The 21,675-nt window shown below is 31.6% G+C and overlaps 1 protein-coding gene across 1 annotated transcript in view; it reads left to right on the top strand.

Moving 5' to 3' along the window:
- The first annotated feature begins 1,750 nt into the window (after window positions 1–1,750).
- The window catches only part of LOC144839901 (serine/threonine-protein kinase 17A-like), a 32,550-nt gene continuing 12,625 nt past the window's right edge, over window positions 1,751–21,675 (top strand). Inside the window, exons 1-3 of the mRNA XM_078695480.1 lie at window positions 1,751–2,204; window positions 10,263–10,475; window positions 13,475–13,619. Coding sequence (XP_078551606.1) covers window positions 2,113–2,204; window positions 10,263–10,475; window positions 13,475–13,619 — 450 coding nt within the window. The 5' untranslated portion in view covers window positions 1,751–2,112. The remainder of the gene's footprint in view (window positions 2,205–10,262; window positions 10,476–13,474; window positions 13,620–21,675) is intronic.

Here is a 21,675-nt window from a genome sequence, read left to right as displayed (position 1 = left end):
GAGATCTCTCCATCACCCGGGTTCAACGGCTCAACGAGTAAAACGTCGTGCAGCAGAAACACACTGAGACAACAAACAAGGTAGGTGGTTCGATTCCTTCACTAACCATTGTAATTAAGTTCTTCTTTCAGCAAAAATAAAAACGCGAAAACGCCCTCTCGAAAATCAACGCGAAAAATAAGCGATTACGCGAAAAACATAAAACTATAAAACAAACACACAAAAAAAAGTTTTATTGTTTTCTTTTTAAAGTGTATATGTCATTATGTAGTAAACAAAAATAATGATATTGTTTATAAAAAAGACAAAATATGGAATGTCTTTCATGTCTTCCTTTTAATATAGTTTATCGAGTACATTTTTGGTCAAAGTCTAAAGCCTAAAGAATTAACTGTTACTTATTTTTTATTATTTAATTTTTTTTATATAGTACCGTACAAATAATTGTAGTGCGACGGGCGGCTAATTATTGTGATATATGTGGTGGTTATTCTCAGTAGAGTGGTCACTGGTTAGAGGGATTCTTATGAGGCAAAAGAGGTGTGTCCATGGTACTACACCAAAATCCGGGAATTATAATTTGTTCAGAATGTTTTGTCTTACTAAAAGACAGATTGAATTATGGCTTGTAGGTTGTTCTGTTCATACTCTTGCTATTCGTGCTTCGTGATAACAATAAGCCTTTGAGCTCTGCCTACACTATCAAACTAGTTTGACAAAAACAGTGTAATCTGCCCAAATATGGTAGTGATGTGGCATCATCATGTCCATATGGGCACATCACATTTTTTGTAACATAAAGTTTGATAGTGTAGACAAGGCTTTTAGGCCTATTTAATGTTCAGATTCATTTCTTTATCTACTTTTATGAAGTTTATCATCACAGTAATAGTCGGTGTGCATAGTCTCTACATTTATTTTATTACAGTATTTTTGTCTTCAAAGTTCATGAGTTAAAAAAAGTTTATGTGTTAAGTATTGTTTTTGTTGTTTGTATTAAATGTCATTTGAAAAGTGACTATCTAACTGGAATCTTGGAATATAATGTACCCTTCTACTGCAATAAAAAAAAAATTGTTTTTACTTGTAAAGGATCCGTTAAGAGCTAGTTATTTACATGGATAAGTTGGTTCATACCCACTAAAGCTACCGATGACAACAACCAACTACCCGGTCAAAAAAAGACTGAAACCGGGGCCAAAATACGTCCAGCTTTTGAAAGAAACCTTACTGTTTACAATAAAATGGAGACAATTCAAAATTGATTAAAGACACTACCATAACAGATTGATTTATGTATTTGCTGAATAAATACAGTTTTACTCCATAGACGTAATAGCCCAAGGCTATTTTATATCTGACAACTTTATTCAATTGGTGAGTACAGTATTAGTAGGTCGTGCCTATACAAAATGCTTTCTGAAAACTCCAAAAAGTGTTATAGCCCCATCTATAGTTTGTTTATTGAACATTTTATGCACGCATCATTTGCGATGATAGTGTTGATGATGATGATTGGTTGGTAAATTTAAGTAGTTTCTAAGCGTAATTGCTTTTATTATTAAAATTGTAGAGAAATTTAATGTATTAAGTTAATTATTTTACACTGAATCATTATTAAAGTCATAATTGTAAATATTTGAATTCATCAACTGAAATAATAAGAGTTTGAAATAATATTATTTGCCTATTTAAATAAAATTTTAGAAACCAACTGAATCTTTGGGGGCGGGACCTGTGTGAAAATTCGAATTGAATTTGCAATGTTGATGATCGACAACATGGGTTCATTCACAAAAAAGTGAGCTAACGAGAGCGAGCAAAGTTTTATTCCAGTTTCTGATTTAAAAAACATTTTATTTCTATTTACATGGAGTTTTGGAAGTTAAAGTAGCTTGTGGTGTATAATTTTAACGTTTATTAATAATCGTACTCTTGCTTTTAAATAATTAGTAAAGCTAGGCCGCCGTGTGTTCAACCTCCACTGATGATGACCACACGATCAACCACTGCTGACTGCTGTTGAGTGTCGTGCTTTCCAGCTTAAACTTGTGTTGTGCTGATCTGCGGAAATCTTTGGAAGCTAGCTTTTAAATAATAATTTGAGACATAATGTATTCTAAAATAATGTCTGGAGAAATTAGCAATCGTTTTAGATCGGGAGATTTTAATGAACACTTTTCAGTTCTTCATGAACTCGGACGGTAAGTTTACATTTTAATATTTTTTTACTTGAAGCTGAGTTGAGTATAAAATAGGTGATACAGTAATAATAGTGCCAAGTTCAATTTGGTTGGTCAGAATATTTTTGAATAACATACTACTGAGTCTTTTTAGATATTCTTGATTTTATCATGATAATTCCAATACTTATTGATTTTCAAAGTGAAAAACAAACCCGGAATCATGCCAAATTAGGTAAATATTGATCAAAATGTACTTTTTAAAACTAAAGTGAAATATTGAACTTGGATAAATAGATAGCTAGGCCTAGCTGTATGTAGGTAGATTGAATTGTTGAAAGTGGCAGGGGGGGCATAATAATTGTACACAAGTGTATATAAATAAACCCAGATTTTGTGTAATTTTGATGGAACTACAGTTTGGTTTTCGTGTTATGCTGAGATATTTTAATATTGATTATTATTATTTGAAGTTGATATTAACAAACAAGGCATGAACAAATGATGAACGTTCATATACTAAATAATCTTGCCTGTTGAAATGTGTGATCATACTCTAAAACGGTTTGATAAACCGGTGGCCTACTTTACATAAAGTATCTTATCTAGGGTCGTGTGTTTGAACAGGGAAGAAATGGATTTACAGTACATATAATGATAAATGTATATTCTAGGATCTATTGACTCTATAAATAGACGTGAATGATCAGGACACTGTTTGATAAAATAATGCTGTTGTCACCTACAAGTTTAAAGCTCTGTCTACACTATCAAACTAAATGTGATGTGCCCATGTACATATAACTATCATATTTGGATATATCACTACCATATTTGGGACCATCACACTTTTTTTGTCAAATTAAAACTACTACTGTAGTTTGATAGTGTAGGCAGAGGGATCTCCAGATGAGCAGGGAGTTACTGTATAACAACTTTATGTAGGCCGATATCACTTATCAGTGGCTGAATGAAGAAGGATTGAATGATAAACAAGAAAACCTTAATTTAAATTAATTAACAAAATACCAATACTACTAAATAGATAAGATGAAACACAGTAATAAAGCTGTCTGGTACTTAGAGGGTTCTGATTCAACCACCTGAGGTTTGTCCTTCTCATAACAGGTGGTACCACTGAATGAGTTTATTTCTTGAAATAAAAACTCCTCAAAATTAATAGTAAATCATTAATCATCACTATGTCTGATGAACCTTCCACGTTTTTGTAAAATCTAAGAAAGGCCAACAAAAAAACTGTATATGGTTTTTGGAGCCACATGATATGACTTTTTATATAGTTACAATACAATATTACTATTATTTTAAATTATTTTTTCAGTTAACAAAAATGAAATAATCATTCTTAAGCTCTGTCTACACTATCAAACTTTATGTGACAAAATATGATGTGCACATGGACATGATGATGTCATATCTTATACCATATTTGAGCACATCACACTTTTTTTGTCAAACTAGTTTGATAGTGTAGACAGGGCTTAAAATAGCATCAAGCACTTTTTGAAACGTGTAAAGGGTGATTGGACTTTTAAAATGTCATTGTCATGTTAGGCTGGTACTGTTGATCACATTAAGTAGTAATGTAAGTATTTCCGCTCTCAAAAAAGTGGACAAATAAAGAATTATTATTACTACAGTCTGTTGGCTGTCATAGTACAGCATACACATTATTATTTATTAATGCACTAGTAATGTTAACCTAAGGTTGTTTAACAGCCCATATTGTTGATGGTTTTATAATGATTGTTTTACCCTAGGTTTTAGTTTAGTGTTTAGTAGTAAATGTTTTTAATGTTCATTAGTATGTTTAAGTTACAGTATTCCACAATCCCCTTTTAAAAGGATGTTCTGTATGGGGATTACACTTAGTGTATTCCAAGCCATCTGCTCTGGTCTTTTGTTTACTAATCAACAAGAACAGTAGACAGGATTAACCCATACACTGTGAAACCATTGTGGCACCAAACGAGTATGCAAGGCATAAATTACAACGATAATGTTTTTTTTTTTATTTCAAGTGCATGTTCAATAGTAAGTCCCTAAGCACTATAACTGCAATTAACACGTCAGTATTTTCAAGGTAAAATAGTTTACCATGCATAATAAAGTACAGAATTGGTCAATTTGGTTGGAATGAAATATTATTAACGAAAAAACATGCTAAAAATCTAATTAATTTAAGATAATTCCATTTGAAATGGGATTTTACAGTTAATATGAAGAATTTTTTTATTTTTTTAAATTTACAGTAGTGGCATGCAGTAGAACAAAATTATATTAAAAATACTGTTTCTGCAGCCAAAAATTAACCGATAATTAACCAATATGAATAAACTGCCTGTCCACTCAAGAAAAATACATAAAAGAAATATATATACTGTAATGGATACGGTGACATCATATCACTACCATATTTGGACATATCACTACCATATTTGGGAACATCACACTTTTTTTGTCAAACGAGTTTGATAGTGTAGACAGAACTTAAAAGATGATTGGAACAGCCACCAGCCAACTGAAAATAACGCCATGTTCAAAATGAAAAATTGACGTTTATCGAACGATGTGTCAACTTCATTTATCGTACACGTGGGAATTGCGTTGTCAGGTGCAGACGTGCATACATGTGTTACCTTGCTCAGTAATTCATGTTTTGTTGATAAATTTAGAATCTAGATTAATCATAGGTCTTCTTTTATGATAATTTGTTGGTTTGCAGATATTTTTTTTTAGTGAGAGATGATAGTAATTTTACTGAAAGTGCAGTTCATTTGTAAAGTAATAATAAATTAAATGTAAAACCAATTAATTCAGTTCTAAAGTACTGTAGGCAGGAACAACGAAAAAGCTTTTGTTGAATAGCTGTCTTATAGTACCTACAAACAATACTGTAGTTTTCTCAACATTCCATGAAACATAGAATTGTTTAGCATTATAGACAGCACAGCCCCTATGGTAGTGTTCCATAAGTTGTTTGTGTGTGCTTACTGGTTTAAGCAAGCACAATAAACAATGTGATTGTCTAGCATTTCTTGTACTTGTTGGTGTTCTATTGTTTTCTGTTACACTGACAACCAAGCAAGTCAAATTTCAAGTCATTTTATATACTGTAGTTTTGTTACCAAATAAGAATGAATTAATTGATAATAATAATGAATGTACATACATGAGGTTTGGCTTTGTACACTCTACACTATTCACTAATATTTAATATAATTTAGAGAAGGGGATTTAAAATTGTGTTATTTTAACATTCCACCAGCTGTCTCATTCAAGCTAAGATGTACTGTACTAATACTATTCCCAAAGTAATGCATAGAATTATTCCATATTCATAATAATATTAATAGCATTGAATAAAGGAATCGCTCTCAGTTAATGTACTATTGTACAGCTGAGCAGGTTGATAGCTTCTTTCATCAGTTATTGCTTGTGTACGGTTCCTGTGGGAATCGCTACCGCCTTTAATCTTCCTGAAGCTCAAGGTAAAGTTCGCACGACCTCATCTCGTCTGGCGGTACGCATCCCTTTGGGTAAATTCTTCAATCTAAGGTGTACACAGTGGGATCTTATGAGATTCACAGTGGATTTTATATCATAACTATCTGTGTAGTGAATGTTCATTGTTGCTACTGTAGGAAGTTCACATGACCTTTCTTGTCCAATAGGACGCATCCCTTTTTGGATAAATTCTCTTGTGTCAGGTGTGCACAGTAGGATCATCATCATGTACAGTATTTGATGTTAAAAATAAAGACTATACAGAATTTATTGTTCACATGACCTTTCTTGTCCAATAGTACGCATCCCTTTTGGGTAAATTCTCTTGTGTCAGGTGTACACAGTAGGATCATGTATTGGATGTTAATATTTAGAAGACGACTATACAGAATTGATTGTTCACATGACCCTTTCTTGTGGATCAGCGGTGTATCTCACCTGTCTTAGGTGTACGATATGAAGCATGGGATCATGTATGAAACTGATACAATGTATATGGACAATAAATAAAAATTCATAGCGTTACAATTACAGTAGAATATGATCACATTAAACCTAATTATGAATTGGTGTTTTGAAGACTTCCTTCTCAATAGGGGTTATAAATGCATCTCCTAGACCCCCTGCTGCTGCCTTCCTCCTTTTAAGTCAAAGGTCCTGGGAATACAGTGAGTTCCTTCCTGTAAAGCTCTTCTTCACTATCAAACTTATGTAACAAAAAAATGTGATGTGCCCATATGAACATGATGATGTCATATCAACTACCATATTTAAGCATATCACTACCATATTTGGGCACATCACACTTTTATCAAACTAGTTTGCTTCATACTGTACTGCATTTTCTCTATGTGAAAGAGGAAAATCTGTAAAATTGTCAATGAAAATAAAAAGGATAATTATTATAATTAGTTTACTGTAGATAACAAAAGATGGATAAACTAAAGTGTTTGCTTCTTTAGATTCTATGGAGAATTTCTTGATAAAATGTTTAGATTTTCTATCCAGTAAAATACCTAATGTTTTTTATACTGAATATGTTTTATTCATGAATTCAATTCAGCTGCTACTGTACTGGCATATTTAAACCAGATTTGTGTTATTGTTAAAATTTTTAGTAAAACACACATGTTGCTTGTTTTGTGTTCTCAGCAGTCTTTTTACGCCCCTCCAACCAACAGCCAACTTATATCAGTTACAAAAACAGTTAATTAATTATTGTTAATTAGGCTAATTGAAGTAATTATCTTTTCCATCTGCTGATCAACAGTTCATTTTACAGTTCAGGTTTCACAACAATGTATATTGTTTCATAACATTTTGTCATCTATGTACAGTAAGCATATTATTATTACAGTATTATGGAAAGAAAATGTGATTGTTTAATTTTAGTCGCTTTGAAACGATTTGTGTAATCAAGCAGCAGGTCCTTTTCATCCGTTCCTTTCTTTTCGTTTCTTCGTCGTTGCTTAATTTCAATGATATATTTGTTCTTGATGACAGGTTGCACTTCATTAAAAGGTCAGACACCCTTTGGAAAAATACAAAATGTTTATATTTGTGTAATATTTTGAATTAAGAAATTGGCACTATAAAATAAAGTTAAGCCACTGTCATACACAGACATTTACCATAACTCATCAACTCATCAACTCATCAATCTTCATTTACCATAATTCACTCTTGATTGTCAGCATACGCTGTTTAGAGTCACCCTCTATAAAAAGAAGGTAAAATAAGATAAATAAAAAACTAAGAAAAGCCTGTGTATTTGGTAAACTGAGTTTGTGTAATGTTGTACGATTTACAATTACAATTCACAAACTGGCTTTCTCATGTAAAAAGTTCAATCCAAGGTTGAAATAAATTAATAAAATCCTTCCTTAAAGTAGTAGACTTCATTTGAGAGTCTGACACAAGAGTTGACCATGGGATACTGTATTATCTGTCAATGTGTTTAGTGTTTATGTAATCTTAAACATGTCCAGAATACATCTGAACATGCTCAATAGGATCTTTTACATCCTGTATGATTAAACTTAAAAGATCCAATTACCTAAAATAATACGACCTTATGGTAAAGTTTGTTTTGTAATGATGACACAAAATTATGATTTCAAGTGCCAATTGCATATATAATAGTACAGTAAACCACAAAATGTTGTTGAGTTTGCCATCTTGACCACCAATGACACACAGTCTTTATATAATAGAGTAAAATGGTGGTTACTGTTACTGCAGTACCAGCTGGAACTGAGATTTGTTCAGCTGAAAAGTACAGAAGGCTAACAGATGTCTGGGCTCATTGTACTCCTCACAGTATTACCACTCAGTAACATAACACAGATGTACCCCCAATTGTGACCCACCCTAACGTCCTACCATAAACCCATCAACCTTGTGAAGCATCTTCAATGTGTCATTGTGTAGATAACATGAATGTTGTCTAATATTTTGCATTATTGTATTATACAATAATGCAAAATATTATTCTATAAAAAAAAAAAAATCTATCGAGTGTGGTGGACCCTTCTTCTAGTACCAGTAATTTCCAGTAAATTTCGTGCCTAGCTTACCTGGATAAACCAACAATAGCCCTTTCTCCTTGAAGAGCGAGATATAACTCGAAAAGTAGAAACAAGTATTTCAGTAAACACAACTATTTTCTACTGTAAGTTACAACAGTACTTTAGTTTGTTTTAAATGGAAACCAAAAGAGTATGGATTTACTTTACTGTACTTTCTTAATCATTATTTAATTGATGTTTTATTGATTTAAACGACATTAAAGAATATTTGATTTAATTATCCACTACAGTACACTTACTTCTATCCACTTTTCCACAGTTTATGAAATTCTTATTTCATTTTCAATAGTAATAATTAATACAGTACATACAGTATGTACTTCCTGAGACCAGGGAGGTGAGACTTATTCTTCACTCCATGCTCAGACCTGAACGTTGTCCATATTTTTCCCCCACTGTTTGTTTGAATGGCAAACCAACTGAGCTGTGAAAACAATGCACAGTGCTATCATTTGAATACAATCATTCAAACACCCAACTCTTTATATTGTTACTATAACTGACTTAAATCTACTTATTATACTTTAACAGTGGGAAGTAAACACAGCAAAAGAATAACTTTTTGTAACTATCTGGTAAAGCAGGCAACATCAAAGTATGGTATTTCAAAGAGAATTTGGTCTTCGCACGTGGCATCTATGCGGTGTACTGTATATTTCTGTTAATTTCATTTTGAATCATAATACTTGGTATCTACTGTATTGTGCTTAGTTACTAGGAAGAAGGAAGAGATGGGATTTTAAAATAGTTTAGAATAAATAAAGAAACTGTATAAACAAACTTCTAGATGAAAAAAAGAACAAAATATACTTTATTTATAGGAATAGACTATTTCAATAACTTTTTTAGAAGAAAAAATAGAAGTGAAAAGTTTAACTTAAAAAAAGATTAAATAAAAGAAAAAGTATTTATAAGTAAAAAAGTATTGGGAAAATTTTTTCAATATAATTCAGCAGTAATCGATTTTCCTGGCCATAAATATTGTCGGGAATGAATGTTTTATTAAGTCATAAATATAATATTTTTAGTGGCTTTGTTAAGTAGTTTGAACTGAACTATTAGTAAAACACAAATAGAATTTAAGTAAAATTCAAGATCAAACATTTATTATAGTATATAATATATTCAGTCATAAATTAATATAAACTTTGGTTATTTTTCATAAAATAAATACTAACTGTAAGCACATGATTATGATGAGATATATTAGAATTGGATTGGCAAACGACGGAAGTGCTAATAAAAGCCCCTTATCTCCCGTCAAGTGCCCATTTATTGTCTCCACTCAATCAAGTAGGAAATGAAATCGGAATACATTTGTCACAGTCCAAAAAGAGATAATAATCAATTTCACACGTTAAGCATATGCATGACTATTTCAGTGAAATGTACTAACCATAAATCTTTTTTCTAAGCTAAATTGGTGAATAACTGGTTGTCTAGGAGTTTTATAGTTAATTAAACAATTATGTGTAGTTTCTATTTAAGCATCTTACTGTACAACACTCAGTATTTAATCTTAAAAAAGTTCAAAAACTAATTCAAAGTAATCTCTTTTACAGAGTAATTCTGTAAAGTTATGTACTGTGCTTTCAAATTATAAATTTGTATGGTGTAAAATGAGAAAAAATGGAAATTATAATTCAGGCGATTCAGCAGGACCCTTCCAAAAACTTGATGGAACTACATTTTGTCTTTATCAAAATGGCAGCTTTCCCCAGGCCCGATAATCTTGAACTTTTTTTTTTTGGTGGATATATAGACCCCATGACATAAATCAGTGGAGAAATACTTGTTTCTAATTTTTTTCCAGAGAAAGTGGAAAATGGGGATACTAGTATAGTAACCAACACACTACCTTGGAAATAATTCAGAAATTAGGCACTGACCATCTTAAAACTGAGTTACATTATTACAATCTATGATAAAAACAATGTTTTAATATTGTATTTTCTATCTATAGAGGTCGCTTTGCTGTGGTGCGTAAATTCCAACATAAGAAGACCCAGAAATACTATGCAGCTAAGTTTATCCGTAAAAGGAAGAAAGGCAAGGATTGCAGAGGTGACATCATCAAGGAGATTCAGATTCTAGAACTGACCAATGACCATCCTCGACTCATTGACCTTTTTGAAGTTTACGAGACGCAACATGAGGTCATTCTTGTCTTGGAATAGTAAGTATCTTTATCTTTTAAGCCCTCGTATAAACCTCGATTAAAGCCACCTACAATTTAGAGTAAAGTACAGTATGATGAGTTCACGGTACATCCATGTAAACAACAGTTAAGACTAGAGTTGTTTATCACCACTATGTCAAAATAATTTTGTTCTGCTCGTATTTTCTATTATGAATCATTATGTTATTGTTAACAATTTCTGCGAAATATTTCATATTTTGTTCAATTGTGTAAAATCCTTTGAATGAAATCTCTTTGAAGTTTTTATGAAAAGCCGCAACATTTACTATGTAAAACAGGTTCTCACTCTGTTCCACTTTACTTACTCAAAAACATTCTTAGTTTGAACAAGGGTCTGCTTATCTTGATAAATATCAATCCTTCCGATTTGTTAACATTTACCGCTTTATTTATTACATTAATTAGCAAAGTGACTGGATTATGTAAGTACATCCTATCTGACACTCTACACAAACAGAAAATTGTTGTAGGCCCTGTTTCTGCTGCATATCATCAATTACGATATGTTTCAGAGATTGTCTTTTAAGGCCTTGAGGTGTGCGATTTACAACACGCTTAAATTTCTACACACCAAAATACAAACAGCACACCTAGTAACTACTGTACTACTACTACTAATTTTCAAAAGACAAGGCCTGATGGTTGTTTATTGATTTTCCACAAATAATACATTCTTGATAAATATATGGTATAGCCCTATATAATTTGATAAAATAATATAAAAATACCATAATAATAGTAATACTGTATAGGCACATAATTTGATAAAGTTATGATATACTGTACTGTATAATTTGATGACCCGTTTCTGCTGAAACTACGTTGTGGGAGGACTGTTAACAAAAACCTTTGTTTTAAATATGATATTCATATACTGTATTATTATTATTAAGATTTCAATGTTATTTTTGATAATTTTCTTTTTGTTTTTATATTGCCTTGTATAAATAAAGGTGTTCCGCTGATACAAAAGCATTTCTTCAATAAAGTTTATCGTTTACAAAATTTAAAATTTTCTTTTCTTACTACAGTAGTTCTTTTTTATGCTGAACATTGCAGGTCAATAGAGGTGTCTCTATGCATCTTACTTTCAAAACAATTCTGCATCGACCCAATTTCACTAAGTTAATTCAGTATTTTATATTGTAATAATCATGCTTTACCAAGTACAGTATAAATTTCACAATAAACAATAGATTAACCCAGATACACAAAGGATAATAAAATTGAGCTACACTGTATATAATCTTGAATTTCTGACAAAGGACAGAGTTCTATTGTTTTGAAAGGATTACAGTGTTCAAGTCATCTCCTAACAAAGGAATGTTTCAAATTATTTCAAATACAGTACATCTGAATAAGTCTATCAGAACAGATTGTTATTCATTTAAATGTTTGAAGTTTAAAAAAAAAATCACAGTTAAACCAGGTCACTCTTCCCTTGTTAAACTTAAAATATTAACATATTTGTTGAATTTTGTTTATAGGATAACTTGGAATGAATGGATATAAACAATATTAAATAAACTTGATTCTAGTATCACTGTTGCTTTATATCAAAGCCCTTTATGTCTCAGAAATAATATTAGTTATTTTATTTTTCTATCATGAAGTCGGTTATCACAATAGTCAAATAGTCATTTTCATCAAAGATTTTGCATGTTATTGTTAGTTTCACAAGATATTCAAATGCAGTCAAATCATTATTATCAATCAGTATTTCGTTCTATTAAACCATTCGCCGGGTAAATTTAGAAACCGCATTAATCATGCATATGTTGTGCTATGATGGCTACGTAACCAATAATAACACGTTTAAGCTTGTTTACGGCATTATCCATGGCACTGTGAGTTAGCGGATTAGTACCCACTTTGATACACGGTCACTGTAGTACAAATCGTGGCAGTGTTTTGTTTTTAGTTTTGCCTCTTGTTCATCGTATACAAGTTGTGCATCAAAAACTATTTTTAAAGCAATAAAATTATTCACAGGAAAAAACATTTACAGTGTTTTATTCGCTACATATTATTAGTGTAACCCTCCAATACACAAGACATAACGTCTGATAGAGGGCGGCAGATAGAGAGATTAAGAAAGATATAAAATGGAGCACATGTAGTTATAAATGTTCAGTGAGAATAAAGCCATCCAAAAACCACTATATTTGAAGTGTTTATACTCATTGTCGGAGTCCGAAACATAACATATAGTAATCAACGATATATTATGTTATATTAGTACTCACGTTCTATACAGTCAACTCTCCCAATACCGGACACCTTTGGGCTGACTAAATATGTCTGGTTTTCCGGAAAGTGTCGCTATTCGGAATGTGTTTATAATGATAAAAAGGAATTTGTTGACCATTTAGAACTTGAGAAAAGTCTGGTTTTGGGAGAGTTTTTCGGAGAGTCCGGTATTGAGAGAGTCAATTGTACTATATTTTGTGTGCTTTCCTTGGCCCTGCATTGAACTGCACCCAACTGTCACTAGACAGGCGCCAGTATACACACAGGGATGCGTCCTACGTGGTGACAAAAATATACTTTTTATTCTTGTTTTATGGTAGTATTTATCAGTTACCTTCCCTTAAGGTGTTTCTTTTCAGCTTTGAATCTTTTGTTCAATTGATCTACCTTTGTCATACTTTCTGCATCCTTGATTTTTACCTCTACAGTAGAAACAATTAAGAAACTTTGAACTTTGTCTGGTACTTTATTGGTTCGGATGTAAGCAGAATTTACTGATTTTTATTGAAATTGTTCTAAAAATTCCCCTGAATAAGGGTCTTTCCTAGATCCCCTGCATAGACATGTCAGAAAGGAGGAATTCTACTGTAGGTTAAAAAACAATCATTACACTTCAAGTTAAAATTATCAAAAATATATGTGTTGTTCTTGTTTATTAATGTTGATTAACAAACCATTAACATTTACTGTACACTTTTTTAAAATTATTTTATTACTTTTTTTAGTGCCCGTGGTGGAGAGATTCACCCGTACTGTGTTGCTGAGAAAGGAGAAGCATTTACCGAAAACGAAGTACGTCGTCTAGTCAGACAGGTGCTTGAGGGCGTTCAATTCTTGCATGACCAGAATATAGTTCATCTTGATCTTAAGGTAAATATCTTACAGATTACTAACAAATTTGGACATACAGTACAGACTATTTTGCTGATGCATAGAAACTGCGTTGAAATCTGGTGTCAATCGCGTAACCTACCTTCCATGTTTCCATCCTGCTGATCAGGCAGACACAATTCCTGTTAAAATGGCACTCTTCACCCTTGTTTCGTAGTTTACCATTCCATGCTGTGTACATACTCAGGAAAGTATGTAACGTAGGCCTACAATATCTTTAAAAACTATTGCCAAACATTTTACAGGCCTAGATATGAACTACTAGTTTTGATTTTGACTTTATACATAGTTGCAAATAATAATTGTTATGCTAATCAAGTTATATGTTGAATCTTCTAAAACATTATCGCTTGGCATGCAAAGAAGATTTATGATATCATTTGTGCAATTCTATTGAAACAAATTTATGACTAATATTAGTAACACAATTTAACAACTTATTTAAACACATCCAACCACGACTGCATTACAAATGCTACAGACTGTACACAGTAAACCATCATCTTTCCTTATATAATACTAAATCCATTTTTTTTAAAATAAATAAAATCTTTCATTGCGCAACACCTGTATACTTCGACAAAATAATAACATTAAATGTTTGAACTCTTAAAAAAAAACCTGATTGAAAAGTTCTCCCAATGAGCAAACTTTTCATGCAGAGAATAGGATGAAATTATTTTTTTTCAGAGACATTAGGGACTTGTACGGTATGATTTAAGTCTTCTGTAAGCTGATAATGGAGCCAAAGTGTTTTTGTAGATTTTAGGGTCAGAAATCAACTGTTGCTGCAAATATTTCCATTTTTGCATGGTAATAAATCATTTAAAAGTAGAGTAAAGTTAAGCAAGAATTATTTCATCACCTTTTAGGAACATGACGGAACACACCATGTCTTGTTGGCTTCACAGGTGGACAGACTAAAGTTGTTCTCCTAAATATGTTGATGTTTTTTACAGGTGTTTTTTTCAAAGCCTTTCAAACCATTTGTTATTCAGAGAAGCAGTTACGTAACCTAATTGTACTCTGCCTAAGTGACTCAAATATTATATACTGTAGCTAGCAGGATGGGGGTCAGGGAGGTGGGTCAGGTGCGTAGAACTGTCATTATTAATGTTAGCCTTACCTAGTTACAGTATGAACATCTCTTGAATGAAGCTAAAATTATTCGTTTTGTGAACCTCTCAACCAGATTCTTGATGAAATGCATGTTTTATCAAATCACTACGTGAGCAAATACAAATTTAGTTTTCATAAAGTATTGTATTGTACTTTAAAAAGTCATAACAATATTTTTTTTAAACTATGCGTGAGAAATTTTCCTGCACAAACTATTTATTTATATTTAAAAATATGTCACTGCAAATTTTGTTGACAATACAACAATTTGAAGCTATAATTCTGATCATATTTGTTTGTTTAGAATTTATATTCAGTGGCGTGTATCTTAGAATCTCTTGATATTTGTCAAAGTACAGTATGGCTTTGATCAAAGCATTTTTGCATTGAAGCAATTCATCTCCTCTTAGCAAAAATTTTTTTGTTTGTTTATGACCTACCTTTCTATCTATGCATATTTTCCACAAATTAAAAGTGAACTAGTTTGTAGTAGTAACTTCTAAAAGGTAAATTTGTAAAAATACTTAAAACATTTATTAAGTAGATTATAATTGGTAAATTGAAGTTAATTATAACTAATTAGTGATAAAAGGTTTCTAAAAAGTAATTTCCCCAGAGGTAGAGTAAAGGTCTGTTTAATTGACATAAAAAGGAAAGGGGTTTTTAAGCAATATACAGTACTAGATCAGAATAGACAGAAGGGCCTAAACATACTGTATAGCCTAAGTGTTTGAATAGAATGGGTGACCAGGCCTAAGTACAAGAGATCAAAGAAAGGTCTTTTCTTAAACTTCTACACAAATGTCTAATATAGAACTTTGCATTATAATTCAAATTGAAGTGAGTAAAAGGCAAACTTTAACTTTAACATCTTGACCGGTTTACGTAAAATACATGAATTTGAGATTTAGACTTTGCTTTCCGTAATAAGGTTTATTGCAAATAGCGTGCACGACACATGGGAAGGATTTGGGAGCAAACATCACGTACATATGTGATTTGTTGTTTGGACGTACGCGTAGTGACTTTTGCTTCCAAACCCTTCCCATCGTACATTGTGCAATGATGGTCGTCATGAAATCAAACTACTGTATTTGCGATAAACCTTAACCTCAACATTTGTTAATTAAATAATAGTAGATAGTAGTAATACACAAATTCACAAGTAAGTTGTGCTTTAAAGCAACACAATCCTGTGGTAGTACACTTTACATTTATGAGGGTACAGTATATTACTAATATACAGGCCGACCTGAATCATCAAGTTTAGGATAATGCTAAGATCATTTCCTTCCCAATATTACTAATCCAACCGAATTTACTTTCTATACTACTTGAGTTTTGTGTTTTTTTTAATGCTAAAAACTTTATTTCAGTCATTCTTTCTATTTCTACAGTATTTGTGAATAAATAGATTTCTTTTGATTGAACAATCGCCAAGAAATTAATTACATAAGTTTAAAGGAAGTACAGGCTTAAATCATCAATCATGTTCATTTTAGAAAGGACTTCCATGTGCAATTTATTTTTAGAATTTTTAATAATAAATATTTATTTTATTTATTTATTCATCACATAATAAAAAATAATTTAATAATTTACTGTATGATTTAAAAAATGATGAACTGTGGGCTCAAGAACGAAAATAAGGTTTGTTTGAGATCTCAGATTTAATTATTAAAATCTATTTATTTTTCTTTTATTTACAGTAAAAATATTACTGCATTAACAATAACATCAGTAACTGATTTTAACTGTATCCAATACGGTACAGTACTGCAGGGAAAAATTTCAACTTAAAAATTTGTTTAGCAATATTGCTAATCAAACAGAATTTTGAGTTGAGAAACATAGTTTTGTATTGTAGTTTCAGAAATGTATAGCAATAAGGTTGTTTTGTATAGCTTTTTGCTATGCTAAACTGGCGAAATTATTATTATTATAAACACACAACTAATTACAGTAGCTAGCAGTAGAATATATTTAGAACCTTGTTGAATACTGTATTCTGGTATCCTACTGGAAAGTGAAGTAGATTCCTGATTTAGGTTCATCAAAAGTCATTCAAGTATACAAGTTTGTTTACTAAAATGATCAGTACATAGACCACCACCTGTAGCCTAAGGTACTTTGACAGTGGTAAGATTCCCAGGTAGATAATAATCATATCGTGCCAAAGATTTTAGTCTCCAAAAACAGCAAACTTTGACCCGAGTTACTAAAGGCTTGCTGATGTTTGTTTAAAAAAAAAGTTGGTGTAGGCCTGTATTATTAATGGTACTGTGGGTTTTATATACTTGGTACAATTGTGAAGTTTGTTTTTAATTAAATTTTCTTTTCAAAAATTCTTATTTGGTTGCATCCTTGATGTTTACTTAACTATAGTACTGAAAAAAACTTTTCAAAGCATTGTAAAATATTAAAAACATGCTACAGTTCTTAAATTGATATTTTTCTGTTTCAATAAACTTTTTTACCATTCCTCAGGTTGAAATCCGGGTTAATGTTTCAATCAACAACTTTTAAAAGCATAATAAAAACATGTGTTTAACTTACTGCACATGTTTTCTTTTGTTACTGTCAAATATTTTATGATGATGTCATCATTGGAATTTACGAGGAAACGCTATTGTTATTTCTTTTTAATCTACAGTATTGAACTTTTTGTGTAGAAAGAGTTTGGTTAATGATGAAAGCGATCCAATACAGCCTGCCAATAACCACAGACATGTGTCTATAATCGTGAAGTATTAGTTATTGAAATGGGTCATAAGACTTCTAATTGCCACCCTGTATTTTATATAGCCTATTTGATATTATCCAGTCGGTTAGTGGACCATTACGGTAACTCACAAACTGGGAAGATGAGTGTCTAATAGCAGACAAATGTCCCTCAATCAATTCAAAATAAAAGAATTGACAAGGTCTCCAGGTGCCATGTGTTGTTAAAACCTGAACGTGGTGACAATAGGAACTAACAGGTTGCGTGTGTAGGAACGTCAAGTGTGTGAAGAAAAAAAATTACTATTCTAAACAACTTTGACTTTTACAATCAATTATCAAACGCTTTATTAACTATGCACTATTTCAACCACCAGATCTTTATCTGAATTTTGGTATCGGATTTTTTTTCATCAACATAAAATAATAATATTAAGAATAAACAAAAATTAAAACATTGGATTGAGGTTAAAATACACATTTTAAATTCAGAGTGAAAAATTTTAATTTTAAAGATTTGTTTCCAAATTTTCATACACTGTTTTTTAACATCTTGCCATCCTCTCTAAGGTTGTTGGCACCCAACCAAGTTTTTTTTTCAGTATACCTGCACCCCTGGACAAATGCATCACACATTTCTATTTATAATGTCATCACTTGAGGTCCACCATTAACATTTTTTTTTTGCAGTAAACAAAATTAAAAATTTGTAAGTAGGGATTATAGTGCATTAACCACCATGAGCCTGGCAACGTCAGTTGAATTTTAACAAATTAAAATTTTTAATGAGTTCCATAACGTGTAGTTAATTTTCATTATTTTCAATTTAGAAAAGTCAATATCATTGTTTTATTGTTTCATGTTTTATATACAATTTTTGAAGATTATGATTAATCAAATGGGAAAAAAATGTGATGTGCCCAAATATGGACACAATGACGTCATATCAGTGCTTGCCAAAATTGCTTTTACTGGTACGGAACCTTTTCAATGACTTAATACAATGATTGCAATTGAACATTAATTAGATATAGCATTCAAAAAGTACATTTTTGTGTTATTTTTAAACCATTTAATTAGTACAGTACATCAAACAACACAGCTTTTTCAAATCTGTACAATGGTACTAAAAAACCTACCAGTAAATAAATTTATTATCTTAATGTCTCCATCCTGTTTCATTGCCACAATTCGTGACATCATTTTTTGTCAATAAAATTTTGTAGTTTTAGTGATTCTATGTCAGCAACAATATATAATAAACCACCACCACTCTTATTCTTTTATAGTATAGTAGTCACGTTTATTTTATAAAGAAAGGCAATCATTATTAGAAAATTACCATTTACACTACAGTAGTAATTTTGTGAAGAAGATTATTGGATTCAACATAAACATGTTAATTTGTGGTAATGTTTAAATGACCCAAGGCACCTTTGAACTTATTTATTTAAATGCTTGTTCTTATTGTTCTTATTGTCATTGTTTAGTACGGTTTAGCCTAGATTAAAACCATGGCTTAGAGCTATTGTTATGGACAATGGTCAATAAGATAGATTCATTTATCGTGAAAAGAATGTCCATCCAATCCCTTTTAAGCACAGACCAGGATTTGTAATCAAAGCTCATACAGAATTAGATTGTAGGTTCATTTTGGAAATCTAACTTAAACTGGATACAGTATAAATTTCCGTAGACAAATTTCCTTAAAAAAGTTCTACATACATTAGTGTCAAAATCGAAAGGCTGATTGACCTAGGTCGTGTCTTCATTCCTACCGTAGTCCTAGTTGTCGAAAGCTCCCACATTCCCAGGGTTGCCCATAATAGATGTGTCCCAACGTATCACACATTGCAAGTCAGAAATTAACTATAGATTAAATTAAAATTGTTAACCGTTAACAGTTTTGTTTCTTTTTATTGTAATCTTTCTGGATCAGTGTTAATCCTGGGTTTTGAGTTTCCAGACTCCATACAGGAAGAATACTATATAAATTGGAATCCCTATGGAAGCTGCTTGATCCAGTAGACACCATGGCATATTCCTTAATTCTATCAATTTAACTATATACTAGGGTTAGGGTCAGACCACACATCTTGCACATCATGATTCTGATATTGAGGGCTTAGCATGTGCAAAGCAAATAAACATTTGAGCTACATTTCTATCACAAACTATTCATAACATTCTATTATTTAAAAGTCAAAGAAAGTCGGTTCTTGGGTCCATTCTATAGTCGCCACAGATTGACTTCTTCATCATTAGGCCTACTTCTATGAATGGATGATTAGTCGGAACATGAACACTAGTTGAACATACCCAGTACTGTTTTGATCATACGACCATTTGAGAAAACACCTCACAATGCCATGCATACATATGTGATAATTCAAAACAAAATTAAAATTAATTTTGTATTTTCGTTACAACATTTCAATCTTTTTTTGGATTTATTTAAAAGACTTTCATTATTGTATTTCCTTTCCAAGTTTTTAAATTACTTTTTGATTTCATTCTGTCACTTCAACAAATTAAATGACTAGCAAATATTGACCAAAAAAAACTTGCACTGATATTAAAAATAGGAATGAGAGTAAAATAAAGTTGTTGCCAATCCAAAACAGGTCAATGGGTGGTAACCATGCACCTGTACTAAAGCTCTACCAATTATTGAAGCCCTTTATTTATGCACCTTTAAAATGTTCACAATTTTGAAAATATGTTGTGCCTATAGTAGGTAACCTGGATAAATCAACGTTGACCTATTTCTGTCCTAAACGATACCAGTTTGCAACTTTTCAGAAGATTAAGATTAATTATTAATTAATCTCAAATCTAAAGCTCTTTCTACACTATTAAACTAGTTTGACAAAAAAAAAAATGTGATTGTCCATATGGACGTGATGATGTCATATCACTACTATATTTAGGCATATCACTACCATATTTGGGCATATCACTACCATATTTGGGCACATCACAAAAAGTTTGATAGTGTAGACAGCAGAGCTTTACTGACAATATTATTGTTTGCTTCTATGGAAACGATAGTTTATACATGATTTTAAAAGGTAAACAAGTTATCCAGGAGTGTAAAGAACTTGTTTATTTACTTCAAGAGCAGTTTGTATTGTTACCCAGATATCGTATAAAAGGCGTTCATTGATTGGAGTGGATCACTGTGTCACAACACACTACACACAATGAATAGCAACATACCAATCATTGTGTTGGAATATTTCAACAGTCTACTTTTTTGCATAATCAAAATATACATGGTGATGTTGATACTCTTCTAATAACCAACTAACAGACGAGTTGGCGCTTTCAGATTTGGCGCTTCTTTGTAGGTTTTCATTTTAAAAATTGAATTGGAATGCAATTGTTAGCTTTTTGATCAGACTTAACACACTATAATCAGATAATTTGCAGATCTTTCCCAACAATATTTGCAAACATGAAGTGTTCCTTTTTCTGCTATTTCTATTATTGTTTTACTTCAGTTTCTGCAGCAATGGTCCTAAAGCTCTTTCTACACTATCAAACTTTTGTGACAACAAAAATGTGATGTGCCCATATATGGACATGATGATGTCATATCATTACCATATTTGGGCACATCACTACCTTATTTGGGCACAAACTAGTTTGATAGTGTATACAAAGCTTTAGTTATCTTCAATTCTTTATGTATAGTTCTGCAGTTTAACAACTGAATTAGTATCATCCATGTACAGAAAAAATACAGTACAGTAATTAGACTTGTAGGTTGACCATCCGGCTTTCCTTGTGGTTGTCAACAAGACTGAATCATACACTAGGGTTTTGGCAACAGGCCTAAAAACATCCAATACCAGCTAACTTTAATATTCGTTACTTTTCTGACTGTTTCTTTCTAAAAATAGGTTGTGGTTACTATTGACCACAGACCTGGAAGCCTAACCTAACACAAACACATTTGAATCATCAAAAGTGTATAAAAATTGTTTATTTTGTTACTTTTTCTTGTAAATTTATCCAACTTTTCTATCAAATTCCTTACAGACAATCAGTTCTAAAATTGAGTTTGCTAAGTGTTGCCGGAGGATGAAGTGTTGGTTGAGTGCCTGCTGAGTTGATAGGATAGCAACGAGTGTGCTCTAGGCTTCCTGCATTCTTCTCTTCTATTACCCAATCTCGTTATTGATTGATTTTT

The sequence above is a fragment of the Antedon bifida genome, chromosome 4 (assembly GCF_963402885.1).
Source record: "Antedon bifida chromosome 4, ecAntBifi1.1, whole genome shotgun sequence".
In the NCBI taxonomy this organism is placed as follows: domain Eukaryota; kingdom Metazoa; phylum Echinodermata; class Crinoidea; order Comatulida; family Antedonidae; genus Antedon; species Antedon bifida.
The sequence above is the reverse complement of the archived record's forward strand: the minus strand, read 5'-3'. Positions and strand labels throughout refer to the sequence as shown.